The following is a 16,078-nucleotide window of genomic DNA, read 5'->3' on the forward strand; positions in this document are numbered from 1 at the left end:
TTATTGTTTACCAGGTAAGATAAAAAAGCTATAATATTACGCAAATTTGATTATTTATTTGTGCAAATGACACTTTTTATAGAAAGTTGTATACTAATTTATTATATTAGTATGTCATCAGATTTATCAGAGCATACCATAATGAAATTATCCCTTATGCTTTACAGAAACACTCGTCGAGCTGCGGAGGTTTGGATGGACGAATACAAAGAGTTCTATTATGCATCAGTTCCATCTGCCAAGTCTGTAGACTTTGGAGAGTGAGTACAAATAATTACAGTCTTCCATTATTAGTCTGTTAAATTTTAAGAGTTAGTAAAACATGAACATATTCTTCGAATATCGGTCTGTAAATGTTAAAGAGTTAGTAAAATTTGAATATTATCTTTGATGATCAGCAAAATTTGAATATTATTTTTGATTATCAGTCTATTAATTTTGAAGCTTTTGTATAACCTGAATATATTCTTCCATTTTAAGCCTGTTTATTTTAAAGAGTATGTACATAAGACATGAACATATTCATTGATTATCAGTTTGTTTATCTTGAAAAGTAAGTAAAACATTGTATTTTATTATCAGTCTGTTAATTTTAAAGAGTTATAAAACTTGACCATAATCAGTATCAAAGTGGCTCATTTCTACCAGCAATCCGCTGATTTTGGAGATTAAGGTACAACCTGTAGACAAATTTTATTCCCTGAATTAATTAATTTGTAAGAGATTCATTTCTCTTAAAAGTATGATAGAGTTTAGTATGTTACATTAAATTTTGGGGCTATAATGACTATTTGCATACTAAAGTTGTGTTAACTAAGGCAACGCATCTGACAGAGTTTAACTTACATGATTTCTCTTGGTTTATTTTGCAGTATATCAGACAGATTATCATTACGAAAGAAGCTACAGTGCAAATCCTTTAAATGGTATTTGGAGAATGTCTACCCAGAGCTTAAGTAAGTATGTGCAGCATCAGATAAGATAGGTTCAGGTTAATCACAATAGTCCACTTGTTGTTCTGCCATTTTGCCCTCTACCTGCTATTCTGTTGCAGCTATCAATTTGCCTTCCTGTAAATCAAATGAAAATTTGCAGCATTTGGGAAAATAAGGCTTAATACATGTGCGGTAACTGTTGTCCTATATTTGCTCAGCTTGCCAGACTAATCCAGGTAGACACGTTCAGTCTTAACTTAATTTTTGCTAAGAAAGGAATTTCTTCAAATGGAAAATACCATAAAAGAGGAAAGTACTTTACCCACATGTATTTAGCCCTGTTTTCCCAAAGCAAGGCACAAGTGTAGTTTTTACATCATTCATTGAAAATACTTTTAAATTAACTATAAGTCATTTCAGTTAGAAACATACCAGACGAATTAGATCTGTGGTACATGATTATTTGTTTAGTATTATTTTGTGATGGCTTTCTTGTGAATTAATATTTTTTATCCTCCCCCCAAAAAATTTGGGGGGAGCATATAGTCGCCGCTTTGTCTGTCTGTCCATGCCCAATTTTTTTCCGGGCTATTTCTCAGCAACTTATGACCGGAATTCAATGAAACTTTATGGGAAGCTTCACTACCAAGAGGAGATGTGCATATTATCAGCGGGTTCTGGTCGGATGATTTTTCACAGAGTTATGGCGCTTTGAAATTTTCCATTAACTGTACATATAGTGCAATTCTTGTCCGGGCTATTTCTCAGCAACTAATGACCGGAATTCAATGACACTTTATGGGAAGCTTCACTACAAAGAGGAGATGTGCATATGATCAGCGGGGTCTGGTCGGATGATTTTTCACAGAGTTATGGCCCTTTGAAATTTTATATAAAAAAATCTTGTCCCCCCCCCCCAACTACTGTGCCCTCAAGACGTTTCCTTTTATCTGTATATATAGTGCAATATTGTGAAAAAAACAACTTTGGGGAGCATCACCCGTCTCCGACGGTTTCTTGTTTTCAACTTTTTTTGTAAGCAACAGTTTAAATGCATTGCCTAAAAAAATTTCAAAACTATAAAGGCTTGTTACATGTAATATTTAAACATTTATGCCTACAAGTATTTGCTGCTGGTACTGTTTAAGAATAGATAAACAGTTTATAAATGAAGTAGACACACCATTACATTCTATCTTGATATTTGATTTTCACAAAGGTGTAACAATGTATAAATATATATATGGCATAATATTGTATTTCATTTTCTAACAGAAAATCTATAAATAATTTTGGACAAGAAGACACAAAATATGATGGTAATGAAATGCAAGATTACCATGACAGGTACCTCCAATTGCTACCCACGCTATGTTGTATTTGTGTGTAGAGTAGCATGCCCTTTTAATAACATTTGAGGCTCGCTCAGGGAAGACTGGGCTGAATGTATTGTGCACAAACTGTTGTCCGAGATTAATCTGTGTACTTTCCACTTGCCACCTAGACTGGATTTTTGCTAAGAAGAAAATTCTTTTAACCCTTTGCATGCTGGGAAATTTGTCGTCTGCTAAAATGTTGTCTGCTAAATTTCTAAAATTAGCATTTTCTTCGATTTTTTTCAAAGAATACTATCAGAATAGCAAACAGTTTGGATCCTGATGAGACACCACGTTCTGTGGCGTCTCATCTGGATCCAAACTGTTTGCACAGGCCTTCAAAATTCGGTTCCCGCACTGAAAGAGTTAAACAAGAAAATCCATAAAAGCGGAAAGTGTTGTCCCTGATTAGCCAGTGCAGACTGCACAGGATTATCTAGGATGACACTTTAGGAACATGCATAAAGCCAAGATTTCCCAAAACTAGGCTCATATCACAATTTTGCAGTGTATGCATGTGCTTTTAATCTGAGCCAGTCCAACTATGCACTATACTCAGTTAATGTCCTGTTAGTGAAGTCATAAGATTTACTTATTCAGATAATTTTAACAATTGATCATTGCAACACAGCTACAAAAGTTCTCAAACAATTATGATCTTATTAAATAAAAGTTTTATATTTGTGATAAAGGAAATTTAAAATTATAAAGAAAATGTGTAGTTATGCTGCCTATCAACCATAGCCCTTTTTAATCACTTATATTTTTTGTTTGTTTAGTTAGTTTAACTTTCCCATTTGAATTGTTTTTATAGAATTTAATGCTTTGCTTAGCTAAACATTTATTATGTTATGTATCTGTTTCGAAAATGTGTGCATGCTAAAAATTTTATGACAATATTTCAATGTATTTTAATATTTCATCTTAAATGCATTGTCTGACAGAATTAGAATGCCAGCACATTGCATTTTCATGGTTTTGGCATCATATGATCATTTTTAAGGAGTATATAGTGATTTATTAATATCAACAAATACTTAAATTGTGTGTTTATATAATGAACACATGTATAACTTATTGAATGGCAACAACAATATTACTGCATAATATTAAAGTTACTTGCATTTTGTATTATTTTAGTCCTTCTCTAGATAAATTGGGGTAAATGCATCTGTGTAAAGTGTCGTCCCACATTAGCCTGTGCAGTCTGCAGAGGCTTGTTTCGTCCTACATTAGCCTGTGCAGTCTGCAGGGGCTTATCAGGGACAACACTTTCCACTTTAATTGAACTTTTTGTTTAAAAGAAGTCTCTTCTTAACAAAAATCCAGTGTAGGCAGAAAATGTTGTCTCTAATTAGAGACTGTTTTTAGCTCACCTGTCATGGTGAGCTTATGTGATCATGTGTCCGGCATGCATGCGTGTGTCTGTCCGTAAACAATTTTTTTGTGTAAAGGTCACAGTTTTCATCCAATCTTTATGAAATATGGTCAGAATGTTTATCTTGATGAAATCTGGGGTTGGGATTGTATTTGGGTCATCTGGGGTCAAAAACTAAGTCACTAGGTCAAATAATAGAAAAACCTTGTGTAGGCAATAGAGGTCACAGTTTTCATCCAATCTTTATGAAATTTGGTCAGAATTTTTATCTTGATGAAATTTGGGGTTGGGATTGTATTTGGGTCATCTGGGGTCAAAAACTAGGTCACTAGGTCAAATAATAGAAAAACCTTGTGTAGACAATAAAGGTCACAGTTTTCATCCAATCTTTATGAAGTTTGGTCAGAATGTTTATCTTGAGGAAATCTGGGTTTGGGATTGTATTTGGGTCATCTGGGGTCAAAAACTAGGTCACTAGGTCAAATAATAGAAAAACCTTGTGTAGACAATAAAGGTCACAGTTTTCATCCAATCTTTATGAAATTTAGCCACAATTTTAATCTTGATGAAATCTGGTTTGGGATTGTATTTGGGTCATCTGGGGTCAAAAACTAGGTCACTATGTCGAATCATAGAAAAACCTTGTGTAGACAATAGAGGTCACAGTTTCCATCAGATCTTTATGAAATTTTGTTAGAATGTTTATCTTGATGAAATCTGGATTGGGATTGTATTTGGGTCACCTGGGGTCAGAAACTAGGTCACTACCTTGTGTAGACAATAGAGGTCATAGTTTTCGTCTGATCTTAATGAAATATGGTCAGAATGTTTATCTTGATAATATCTCATGTTGGATCGTATATGGGTCATCTTGGGTCAAAAATAAGGTCACCGGGCCAATTCTAGTAAAACCTTGTGTAGATGAAAGAGGTCACAGTTTTCATCACGTCTTAATGAAATTTTATTTGGCCCATTTGTACTTCATGATATAGCTAGCCATAGTCTGATAGAATTTAAGTTGATGTAGCAAGGTGAGTCAGGTGAGCGATTCAGGGCCATCATGGCCCTCTTGTTTCCAGAACTGGGCTCATTTATTGAATTTTCCCTCATTTGCCAATTGCACATGTGTTGTTATTATACGTGCATTTTGCATTCATATTTTGAGTTCCAACCTTTTAGAACAGTTGAAAACCTATACACACAATATCATAGTTGTACATCTGTCTAAGTTATATCTTGATAATGCATTGCTTTTCTTAACATCCTCAGATGAAAATGTTGTTTTTATGCTCTCTGAAAGGAGGGAACGTATAGACGTTGCTTGTCTGTCCATCCAAATTTTTAATTATGATCTAATTGAGGTTGTGTGGCTTTTAAACAAATTTCCATGATACTCAATTCAGTCCAACTTGAGATCTGTCTGTCATTTCCTCCATCAGTCCATCTTTCTGTCTGTCACACTTTTTGTTTCTGCATGAGATTTTACATACTTATTATCTGGCACTCAATAGGAAGATTCCTTATAGGGTGGAAATCCTTGTCAGGCCAAGTGATTTTTCAGGGAGTTATTGCCATTTGATTAATAATATGTCACTTTCATTCCCGCACAAGATCTTAGACACATATGATCTGCATTTAATTAAACTTGATTCGCGTCATCCCTGCAGAATGGGTCTTTGTATCAGTGCCTTGTCATTGTGGGCAAATGATTATTAGCTTGACTTTTCGAAGAGAAATGAAAATTATACTACTCGCCCCAGCGTCGGCTTTGGTTAAAGTTTTTTATAAAGTAACTTTAAAACTATCAAAGATAATTAACTCAAACTTGGAATACGTCTTTATGACAACAAGACAATTGTGTAGGTCAAGGTGCATAACTTTGTCATCATTATTTTTAGAGTTATGCCCCTTTTTATACTTAGAAAATTGAAAATTTGGTTAAGTTTTGTGTTTAGGTTCACTTTATTCCTATGGTATCAAAGCTATTGCTTTTATACTTGCAACACTTGCTAACTATCATAAGGGGACTGTGCAGACAAAGTTATGTAACTCTGACTGGCATTTGGACATAATTATGGCCCCTTTTATACTTAGAAAATTTAAAATTGGGTTATTGTGTCCTACCGGTTTCACCGGAGGGGACTTATGGTTTGCGTTCTGTGTGTCCGTCAGTTTGTCAGTCTGTCACACTTTTCTGGATCCTGCGATAACTTTAAAAGTTCTTCATATTTTTTCATGAAACTTGAAACATGGACAGATGGCAATATGGAGATTATGCACGTCATTTCATTTTGTTCGTACGTCAAGAATTCTGGTTGCTATGGTAACAGATAGACTAGAAATACTGCTGAAAATGGTTGATCCTGCAATAACTTGAAAAGTTCTTCATATTTTTTCATGAAACTTGAAATATGGATAGATGGCAATATGGACATTATGCACATCATTTCATTTTCTTCCTATGTCAAAAATTCTGGTTGCTATGGCAACAAATAAAAAAATTCTGACAATGGTGGAGTCGGTAGGGGACATATATTGCTTGGCAATAGTCTTGTTTTTTTGTGTTTTGGTCCATTTTACTCCTAAAGTATCATAGCTATTGCTTTCAGACTTGGAACACTCGTTAACTGTACAGGACTGTACAGGAGAAGTTGCATAACTCTGATTGGCATTTTGACAGAATTATGGCCTTTTTTTGACTTAGTAACTTTGAATATTTTGTTAAATTTTGTGTTTAGATGCACTTTACTTCTAAAGTATCAAGGCTATTGCTTTCAAACTTCAAATACTTTATTACTATCATGAGGGTACTCATGGCAAGTTGAATTTGACCTTGACCTTTGAACGACCTTGAATCTCAAGGTCAAATTAATAAATTTTGCTTAAATTGCCATAACTTTTTTATTTAGGATCAGATTTGATTCGTACTTAAAGTTTGACAAAACAACACTTACCTGACATACCAAAATGGACTCCACCCAAACCATCCCCCACGCCCTACCTCAGAATCCACCCCTCAAAAAAATTAAAAAAATTGTGTTTTCCTTTTTTTTCTTATTTTTGAAATATCATCTAATAAATGACCACACATGCACATTATTCCCCCTCTCTACCCCACCAAACAAAAATATTTTTATTTTTTTAAACATGGTAAAAAAAATAAAAATATTTTTATTATTTTATTTTTGAAAGACCGTCCAACCATCCCACCCAAGCTTTCGCTATCGAACTTGAAATATAATCTTATTAGTTTGTTTTATGTCTTTACAAATGTTCAATAGATTGTGGAAAATATACCTGAACTCAGAATCGTCTATAATGAACCACTTCTTTAAAACATAAGTGATCAATATGTTTCAATTATGGTCCTCTTTCAGTTAGAATATGACTATCAATTATTACGTTGACATTATTTAATATGAACAATTTCCCCATGATGGCTTACGTTATACTGTCAAGCACTCGAAAAGTCGAGCGCGCAGTCTTCTGACAGCTCTTGTTTCACTAATGATCTGATTTTTATGACACTTTATATGCAGCATCTCTATTTAAGCATATGTGGATATGTGTGTATTTTCAGGTTGTTTCACTAAAATAATTTATCAGACATTTTAATCCCTGTGATTTATAATATGACATTTTCTTATGAATGTTATGTTTCTGTGTCAAATAACAGGAAAATTATATGATTTTAATGAAATTGAGTGGACATTTCATATTTTCTTTTCTTGAATAATAATTTGTTTCCACAAAAGTAACCCATACATTGAAGAAGCACATCATTAGGGGAGCATCCATGATTTTCACTGATATTCTTGTTTTTAATCATGACTACGTTGCATTAATAAAAAATAAATGCTCTCAATGTCTATATGCTTTTTTAAGCCAAATTTTACCTTGTTATTGTTATGATTACTGGTCATGTACGTAATTCCGGCCTGTACGTAAAAAATCGGCCACCTGTGTAAAATCATTTTCATGATCTTTACGCACATATTTTGTTTTTATTTAGAAAAATCAACATGAAAACCATCCCCACTAGCAATATTTTGCAAATGTAAGAACCATATCACCGTAAACTTTTGTGTTAAAATGTCACAAATATAGCAGGAAATATTTGGCTCATGGGGAAAGTGATGACATCATATGTTGCAACAATTATAATCATATAAGAAACAAATATATTTGATAAAATTATTTTTATTTTATCTAATAAACTTTAATCCAAGTTTTACCAATTTATTGTACAAAAACTTATATTCAAAACATACAAATTAAAAGCTAAATATAAATTTTTAATATATGAATTACCTCCCTTTATAAGAATATTGCTAGATTACATGTTTAAATATTATATATAAGCGTTTACTAATAATCAACACTGAAGTCAACTTTTCAAACAAAATGTGTTTACTTTTTTAGCTATGTTTGAAAAAATTTATTAAACACATTAAAAACAAATATTTTTTAATGAAATAGCAGTTTCTCCATTGTTTATATTTATTAAAATAGGTAGGGGGAGTAAATGTTATAATAATTTCGCATTTATTTTAAATTTCAAGTCAAAAATATTAATAGTATAAACATTGATTAATACTCTGAAATTGAGGACATTTGTCAAAAGATATTGCTTTGTAATTTTATCTGCAGATCAAACCGAAAAGTGGCCGATTTTTTAGGTACATTTAACCTACGAAAATGGATAGTTTACATGTCATAATTTTCTGTTCATTAAGTAACATTCACCGATCTAATTCTATTTAAATTTTCATGCTAGGTGAGTTTTGAACCCAGGATTATATATGTGAAGTTTAGTTTCAACCAGTTGCCTAACACTAAAGATTTTTCTTAAATACATGTAGTCCCAAAAGTGGCCGGAATTACGTACATGACCAGTATTCATGTGTTGGTGTTTTTAACTCTCTCACTGACAAGGTTTATCAATTAGAAAATGTTTTAGACATGTTAAAATATATTTGACAAGACACAAATTTTGTGTTGAACAGAGGGTGAGGGAATAATGAAAGCCATTCCCATTTTTATCATTTCTTAAAACATAATTGAATTATTTTAAACATGAATCCTAATGTTTAAATACCTCCCCCCCCCCCCCCCCACCTTGATTTGTATCACTTCTAAGAACATAATTGAAGTTTTTAAACATGAATCCTAGTTTGTAAATACCCCCCACCTTGTTTTTTATCATTTCTTAAAACATAATGGATCGAATGATCGGGGGTATATTGTTTTTGGCCTGTCTGTCTGTCTGTCTGCCTGTCTGTCTGTCATTGTAAGTGTCTGTCATTGTATGTGTCACAAACTTGAACCTTGGTCATGACTTTTGCAATATTGAATATAGCAACTTGATATTTGGCATGAGTATCTCATGGAGCTGCACATTTTGAGTGGTGAAAGGTCAAGGTCATCCTTTAAGGTCAAATATATGGCTTCAAAGCTGCGCCTTAGGGGGCATTGTGTTTCTGACAAACACATCTCTTGTTTAAAGATGAATACTAGTTTGTAAATACCCCCCACTTTGATTTTTAGCTCATCTATTTAAAAAAATAAATATTATGAGCTATTGTCGTTGTTGTCCAGTTAAGTTTTGCGTTTAGGTACACTTTTCTCATAAAGTATCAATGCTATTGCATTCAACCTTGGTACACATACTTACTATCATGAGGGGACTGGGCAGGCAAAGATAGATAACTCTGGCTTGCATTTTGACAGAATTATGTGCCCTTTTTATACTGAGAAAATTGAAAATTTTGGTTAAGTTTTGTGTTTAGGTCCATTTTATTCCTTAAGTATCAAAGCTATTGCTTTCATACTTGCAACACTTACTAACTATCATAAGGGGACTGTGCAGGAAAAGTAATGTAACTCTGACTGGCATTTTGACAGAATTATGTGCCCTTTTTATACTTAGAAAATTGAAAATTTGGTGAAGTTTTGTGTTTAGGTTCACTTTTTTCCTAAAGTATCAAAGCTATTGCTTTCATACTTGCAACACTTACTAACTAATGTAAGGGGACTGTGCAGGCAAAGTTATGTAACTCTGACTGGCATTTTTACAGAATTATGGGCCCTTTATACTTGAAAATTTGGTATCATAGATATTGCTTTCATACTTGGAACACTCGCAAACTATCATAAGGGGACAGAAAAGGAAAAGTTGCATAACTCTGGTTGTCATTTTTACGGAATTATGGCCCTTTTTTGACTTAGTAACTCTGAATATATGGTTACATTTTGTGCTTAGATCCACATTACTTCTAAAGTATCAAGGCTATTGCGTTTAAACTTTAAATACTTTCATGCTATCATGAGGGTTCTGTACCTTGACTCTCAAGGTCAAATTATTATATTTTGCTAAAATTGCAATAACTTCTTTATTTATGATTAGATTTGATTGATACTTTGACAAAACAACTCTTACCTGACATACCACAATTGACTCCATCCAAACCATCCCTCACTCCCCCCCACTTAATCCCCCCCCCTCCCCCCGAATCCTCCCCCAATTATTTTTTTATTATTATTAAAGATCATCTAATAAATGACCACCACACCCTCACACTATACCCCCCACCCCCAAAAAATATTTTTTATGCCCCCGGTAGGGTGGCATATAGCAGTTGAACTGTCCGTCCGAAAAAAACTTTAACATTGGCCATAACTTTTTCACTTTTTAAGATAGCAACCTGATATTTGGCATGCATGTGTATTTCATGGAGCTGCACATTTTGAGTGGTGAAAGGTCAAGGTCATCCTTCAAGGTCAAATGTCAAATTTATGGTGTCTGTTCCATCCGAAAACTTTAACATTGGCCATAACTTTTTCAATATTGAAGATAGTAACTTGATATTTGGCATGCATGTATATCTCATGGAGCTGAACATTTTTGGTGGTGAAAGGTTAAGGTGAAGGTCATCCTTCAAGGTCAAATGTCAAATATATGGCGTCTGTCCGTCTGAAAACTTTAACATCGGCAATAACTTTTTTAATATTGAAGATAGCAACTTGCTATTTGGCATGCATGTGTATCTGATGAAGCTGCACATTTTGAGTGGTGGAAGTTCAAGGTCAAGGTCATCCTTCAAGGTCATCCTTCAAGGTCATCCTTCAAGGTCAATTTTTTTTTAAATTTAAAGCGGCGTTCTCATGAAGCTGCACATTCTGAGTGGTGGAAGTTCAAGGTCATCCTTCAAGGTCAAGGTCATCCTTTAAGGTCAAAGGTAAAAAACAAATAAAAAATTTCAAAGCGGCGTTATCATGAAGCTGCACATTTTGAGTGGTGGAAGTTCAAGGTCAAGGTCATTCTTCAAGGTCCAGGTCATCCTTCAAGGTCAAAGGTAAAAAAAAATAATCAAAGCGGCGTTATCATGAAGCTGCACATATTGAGTGGTGTAGGTTTAAGGTCAAGGTCATTCTCCAAGGTCAAGGTCATCCTTCAAGGTCAAAGGTCAAACAAAGTTAAAAAAAATCAAAGTGGCGTTATCATGAAGCTGCACATTTTGAGTGGTGGAAGTTCAAGGTCAAGGTCATCCTTCAAGGTCAAAAAATAAAATTAAAAAAAAATTCAAAGCAGTGTTCTCATTAAGCTGCTCATTGTTAGTGGTGGAAGTTCAAGGTTAAGGTCATCCTTCAAGGTCAGGTCATCCTTCATGGTCAAAGGTAAAGAAATAAAATAAACAATTTCAAAGCAGCGTTCTCATGAAGCTGCACATTTTGAGTGGTGGAAGTTCAAGGTCAAAGTCAATCTTCAAGGTCAAGGTCATCCTTCAAGGTCAAAGGTAAAAAAATAAAATAATTTCAAAGCAGCGTTATCATGAAGCTGCACATTTTGAGTGGTGGAAGTTCAAGGTCAAGGTCATCCTTCAAGGTAAAGGTCATCCTTCAAGGTCAAAGGTCAAGCAAATATTTCAATGCGGCCTCCTCATAAAGCTGCACATTTTGAGTGGTGGAAGTTCAAGGTCAAGGTCATCCTTCAAAGTCAAAGGTAAAAAATAATAAAAAAATAAATAAATTTCAAAGCGGCGCAATAGGGGGCATTGTGTTTCTGACAAACACATCTCTTGTTTTTTCAAACATTGTTAAAAAACACAAATATTTATTTGTATTATTGTATTTTTGAAATACCGTCCAACCAATCCCACCCAAGAATCGCCCCCCCCCCCCCAAAAAAAAATATATAAAAAAATTGCATTTTTTTGCATTTTTGGAAGATAATGTAAGAAATGACCACACCCACACACTATACACCCCTCTCCACTCCACCCCTCCCTCCTTTGTGATTGAAATTGAGATAGGTCCCTACACCTTTAAAAAGAAAAATAGATAAGTGGTCTGCACCCGCAACGCGGTGCTCTTGTAATCATTTCCTAGAACATAATTTAAGTTTTTTAAACATGAATCCTAGTTTGTCAATACCCCCCCAACAAGATTTTTAGCATTTCTTAGATTCTTAGAACATAATTGAATTTTTTAAAACATGAATCCTAGTTTGTAACAAACCCCACCTTGATTCAAGGAAGACAGATGTCAGTGACTTGGTACTGTTAAATTGGTTAAACACTGAATCTGGAACAGTTTGACAATTGGGAAACAATCGGCTGATAATCTTATACAGCCTGAATGTATACATATGGTTGCTTCATCGTCCTCTACATTTATAACAGAGTTCCTAAGAAAGATGACCAGGCATTTGGCAGCATTATGCAGGGCTCGATGTGTATTGACACGATGGGCCACTTTGCAGATGGAATCTTAGGAGTGTTTCCATGTCATCATACAGGTGGAAATCAGGTAGGAACTTTAAATTAATACATTGCTGGAGCAGTTTTGTTGTTATCATTCTGTGTGGACTTTGATGTATATTCTAGTAATTCTTAAACACTTCTTGGGATTGTTGGTATTTTGAGTTTGATCAGTTTTAGGGATTCTTTTTAAATGTGTATGCATTTTATGGTAAAAATGTTGATGTGGATGAGAATAAAACATTGTATTGAAAAAAGGTCTCGACTACAGTCATTAAAAAGAGCATCTTTCAAATTGAAAGTGAATGTAGATGTTAAATGGTTACTTAAAATACTTAACATTGAATTAAAGCAATTTCCTTTGTAGGAGTTTTCCATGACTGCTACTGGAACAATACGTCACCTTGACCTTTGCTTGACCTTGGGCAGTCAGGACCCAGGGGCAGTTCTCAAGCTGTTTCAATGTACTCCAGATAACACATTACAGGTAGGAGACTTACTTGTTTATAGCCCCATTCCCAAGATTTATTTTAAAATAACTTAGCAGTAATTGTGTCCTTTTGGCATTTCATCGACCAACGTACCAGCAATAAAAACACCCATTTAAATCAGTTTAATAATAATACTTCAGCTAATGTGGATGATCTGAGCCTTGTTCTGGGAAAACTGGACTAAATGCATGTGCGTAAAGTGTCGCCCCAAGATTAGCCTGTGCAGTCCACACAATCTGGGATGACATATTACGCACATTCATTAAGCCCAGTCTTCCCAGAATAAGGCCAACATGTACATAAAAATTGAAGTTCCGTTCCCACTTGGCACTTTTAAACATAAACCAGGCACGGATTTACTGGGGGGGGGGGCATGTGCCCCCTCCCCCCCCCCCCAGCCTTTAAAGCCTTTTTTTCTTTTTTTTTTTTTTGTGAAACAAAGTTTGCCAGATGTTCCGATTTACCTGATTTCCAACAGAAGATGTGCCCCTTCCAACCTTACTGCCTACTATCCACAGGGGGTCACCTGTTGTACGTTAAGACTCGATTATCACCGTCGCAAGAATCTCTTTAGTGCGTTATGCTCTCTTTTCGACAGATATTTTAAGTGTCTGTGTAACATTAAGCGTCTGTCATGTACACTAAATAAGCGTCTGGATGATCTTGAACCTTGTTTTGATGTCAAGTATACCAATTAACACTGTATTGTCAGATGTAATAAAGATGGGAACATTAGATATGTAGACTTTTCTTGCGGTATATAATACAGCGTATCACGGCATTGTCTCCATAAAAATGAAGCGAAAGGCAACAATTCACTGAATCGATTTTTTGGTCTATTCAACAAACCAAAAAAAAAAGAGTCTGATTCTGAGCCAAAGTTGTAGAGTCTAAGGTAAGGATTTATTTTTTTAAATGTATTATAATGCGTTTATTGCGCTAAGTTTATTCAGTATGTTTTAATTGTTAAACTCTAAAGTATTTAAATATCGGAACAAAAACATTGAGCGTAAATTTATTAAAAAATTTGTAAATTTATTAACAAATTTCTTTTTACTATATACTCTCTTTTTTTATAAGCTCACCTGAGCACAACGTGCTCATGGTGAGCTTTTGTGATTGCTTTTTGTCCGTCTTGCGTTGTCCGTCGTCAACATTTTGCCTTGTGAACAATCTAGAGGCCACATTTATTGTCTTATCTTCATTGATACCTCGACTGAGTTCGAAACTGGGTCATGCTGGGTAAAAAACTATGCCACTAGGTCAAAAAAAAGAAAAACCTTGTGAACACTGTAGAAGACATTTGATGACCAATCTTCATGTAACTTTGTCAAAATGTTTGTCTAAATGATATGTTGGTTGAGTTCAAAAATGGTTCCAGTCCGTTGAAAAACATGGCCGCCAGGGGGCGGGGCATTATTCCTTATATGGCTATAGAGAAACCTTGTTAACACTACTAGTCACAATTTTTGCCCAATCATCATGAAACTTGGTCAAAACATTGGTTTCATTGATATCTCGGACGAGTTCGAAAATGGTCCAGATCGGTGAAAAAACATGGCCGCCAGGGGGCGGGGCAGTTTTGCTAATATGGCTATAGTAAAACCTTGTGAACACTCTAGAGGCTACATTTCTTGTCCAATCTTCATGAAATTTGGTCAGAAGATTGGTCTCAATGATATCTTGGATGAGTTCGAAAATGGTTACGTTTGCATAAAAAACATGGCTGCCAAGGGGCGGGGCATTTTTCCTTATATGGCCATAGTAAAATCTTGTTAACACTCTAGAGGCCACATTTATTGTCCAATCTTCATAAAACTTGGTCAGAAGATTCACCCCAATAAGGACGAGTTCAAAAATGATGCTGGTTGGTTGAAAAACATGGCTGCCAGGGGGCGGGGCAATTTTCCTTATATGTCTATAGTAAAACCTTGTTAACACTCTAGAGGCCACATTTATTTTCCGATCTTCATGAAACTTCGTCAGAAGATTTGTCCTAATGATATCTTGGATGAGTTCGAAAATGGTTTTGGTTGCTTAAAAAACATGGCCACCAGGGGGCAGGGCATTTTTTCCTAATATGGCTATATATCATGCTTTAGTAAAACCTTGTTAACACTCTAGAGGTCACATTTATTGTCCGATCATCATGAAACTTGGTCAGATGATTTGTCCCAATGATATCTGGGATGAGTTTGAAAATGGTTCCAGTTGGTGGAAAAACATGGCCGCCAAGGGGGCGTGGCATTTTTCATTATATAGCTATAGTTAAACCTTGTTAACACTCTAAAAGCCATATTTATTGTACGATCATCATGAAACTTTGTCAGAAGATTTGTCCCAATGATATTTTGGACAAGTTCGAAAGTGGTTCCAGTTGCTTGAAAAACATGGCCACCAGTCGGCTGGGCATTTTTCCGTATATGGACTTATGAATCTTCATGAAACTTTGTCAGTATATTTGTTTAAATAATATCTTTGATTTGTATGAAAATGGTTTTGGTCTGTTGAAAAACGTGGCTGCCAGGGTGTTCACTTGTCATGAAAGTTGGTAAGAATGTATTGTTCTAATGACATCTTGGGCTGCACAGAACAGGTCAGTTCCTTTGAATCTCAGGTGAGCGACTTTGGGCCTTTCAGGCCCTCTTGTTTTCAGATCTCGTCATGAAGATGGCTGTTAGAGTCCACCTACCAGCTCAGTGTGGTTAAATTTAGCTGCCAGCCCCCTACCATTTGGAGCCACAGTGTATTTGTTACTTGTTGTACTGTTGAATGTCAAATACAATTTTAAATAAAAATTAAACATCTTTAACAGACAGCGTTTTATATTTACTTATTTTTGTTGAAATGAGCTATATTTAGTGTTTTATGGAACAAATTGTGTGCCCCCCCCCCAGTTATGTCCTCTCTGGATCCGGCCCTGTAAACACAATCATTAGTATTTCTCACACATGAAATAGTTTTCAGTGAAAAAAATGTGTTTCAGCTCAGTTGTTTTAACTACCAGTCTTATTTTAACCTAGTTGTTTGACCTTCATATTTCACCTTATCTGTTTTATTTTCTTATTTCACCTCTGCTATTTGAATACCATATTTCAGCTCAATTATTTGACCTGCATATTTCGGCTCGTTCTCTGAC

The 16,078-nt window shown here is 34.9% G+C and overlaps 4 protein-coding genes across 8 annotated transcripts in view; 2 read left to right on the top strand and 2 right to left on the bottom strand.

Moving 5' to 3' along the window:
• The window catches only part of LOC127873085 (uncharacterized), a 309,934-nt gene that overhangs the window by 157,333 nt on the left and 136,523 nt on the right, over window positions 1-16,078 (bottom strand). The gene's annotated exons all lie outside the window — the stretch shown is intronic.
• LOC127873077 (galactose mutarotase-like) overlaps window positions 1-16,078 on the top strand; it is a 320,608-nt gene that overhangs the window by 119,559 nt on the left and 184,971 nt on the right. The gene's annotated exons all lie outside the window — the stretch shown is intronic.
• LOC127873084 (uncharacterized) overlaps window positions 1-16,078 on the bottom strand; it is a 344,149-nt gene that overhangs the window by 34,156 nt on the left and 293,915 nt on the right. The window lies entirely within an intron of this gene.
• LOC127873062 (polypeptide N-acetylgalactosaminyltransferase 2-like) overlaps window positions 1-16,078 on the top strand; it is a 38,568-nt gene that overhangs the window by 16,309 nt on the left and 6,181 nt on the right. Inside the window, exons 10-14 of one of the 2 annotated variants that reach the window (XM_052416642.1) lie at window positions 168-260; window positions 873-956; window positions 2,211-2,282; window positions 12,371-12,497; window positions 12,816-12,935. In XM_052416642.1, coding sequence (XP_052272602.1) covers window positions 168-260; window positions 873-956; window positions 2,211-2,282; window positions 12,371-12,497; window positions 12,816-12,935 — 496 coding nt within the window. The remainder of the gene's footprint in view (window positions 1-167; window positions 261-872; window positions 957-2,210; window positions 2,283-12,370; window positions 12,498-12,815; window positions 12,936-16,078) is intronic. The other variant, XM_052416643.1, reaches the window with a different exon arrangement.

The sequence above is a fragment of the Dreissena polymorpha genome, chromosome 3, assembly GCF_020536995.1.
Source record: "Dreissena polymorpha isolate Duluth1 chromosome 3, UMN_Dpol_1.0, whole genome shotgun sequence".
Classification (NCBI taxonomy): Eukaryota; Metazoa; Mollusca; class Bivalvia; order Myida; family Dreissenidae; genus Dreissena; species Dreissena polymorpha.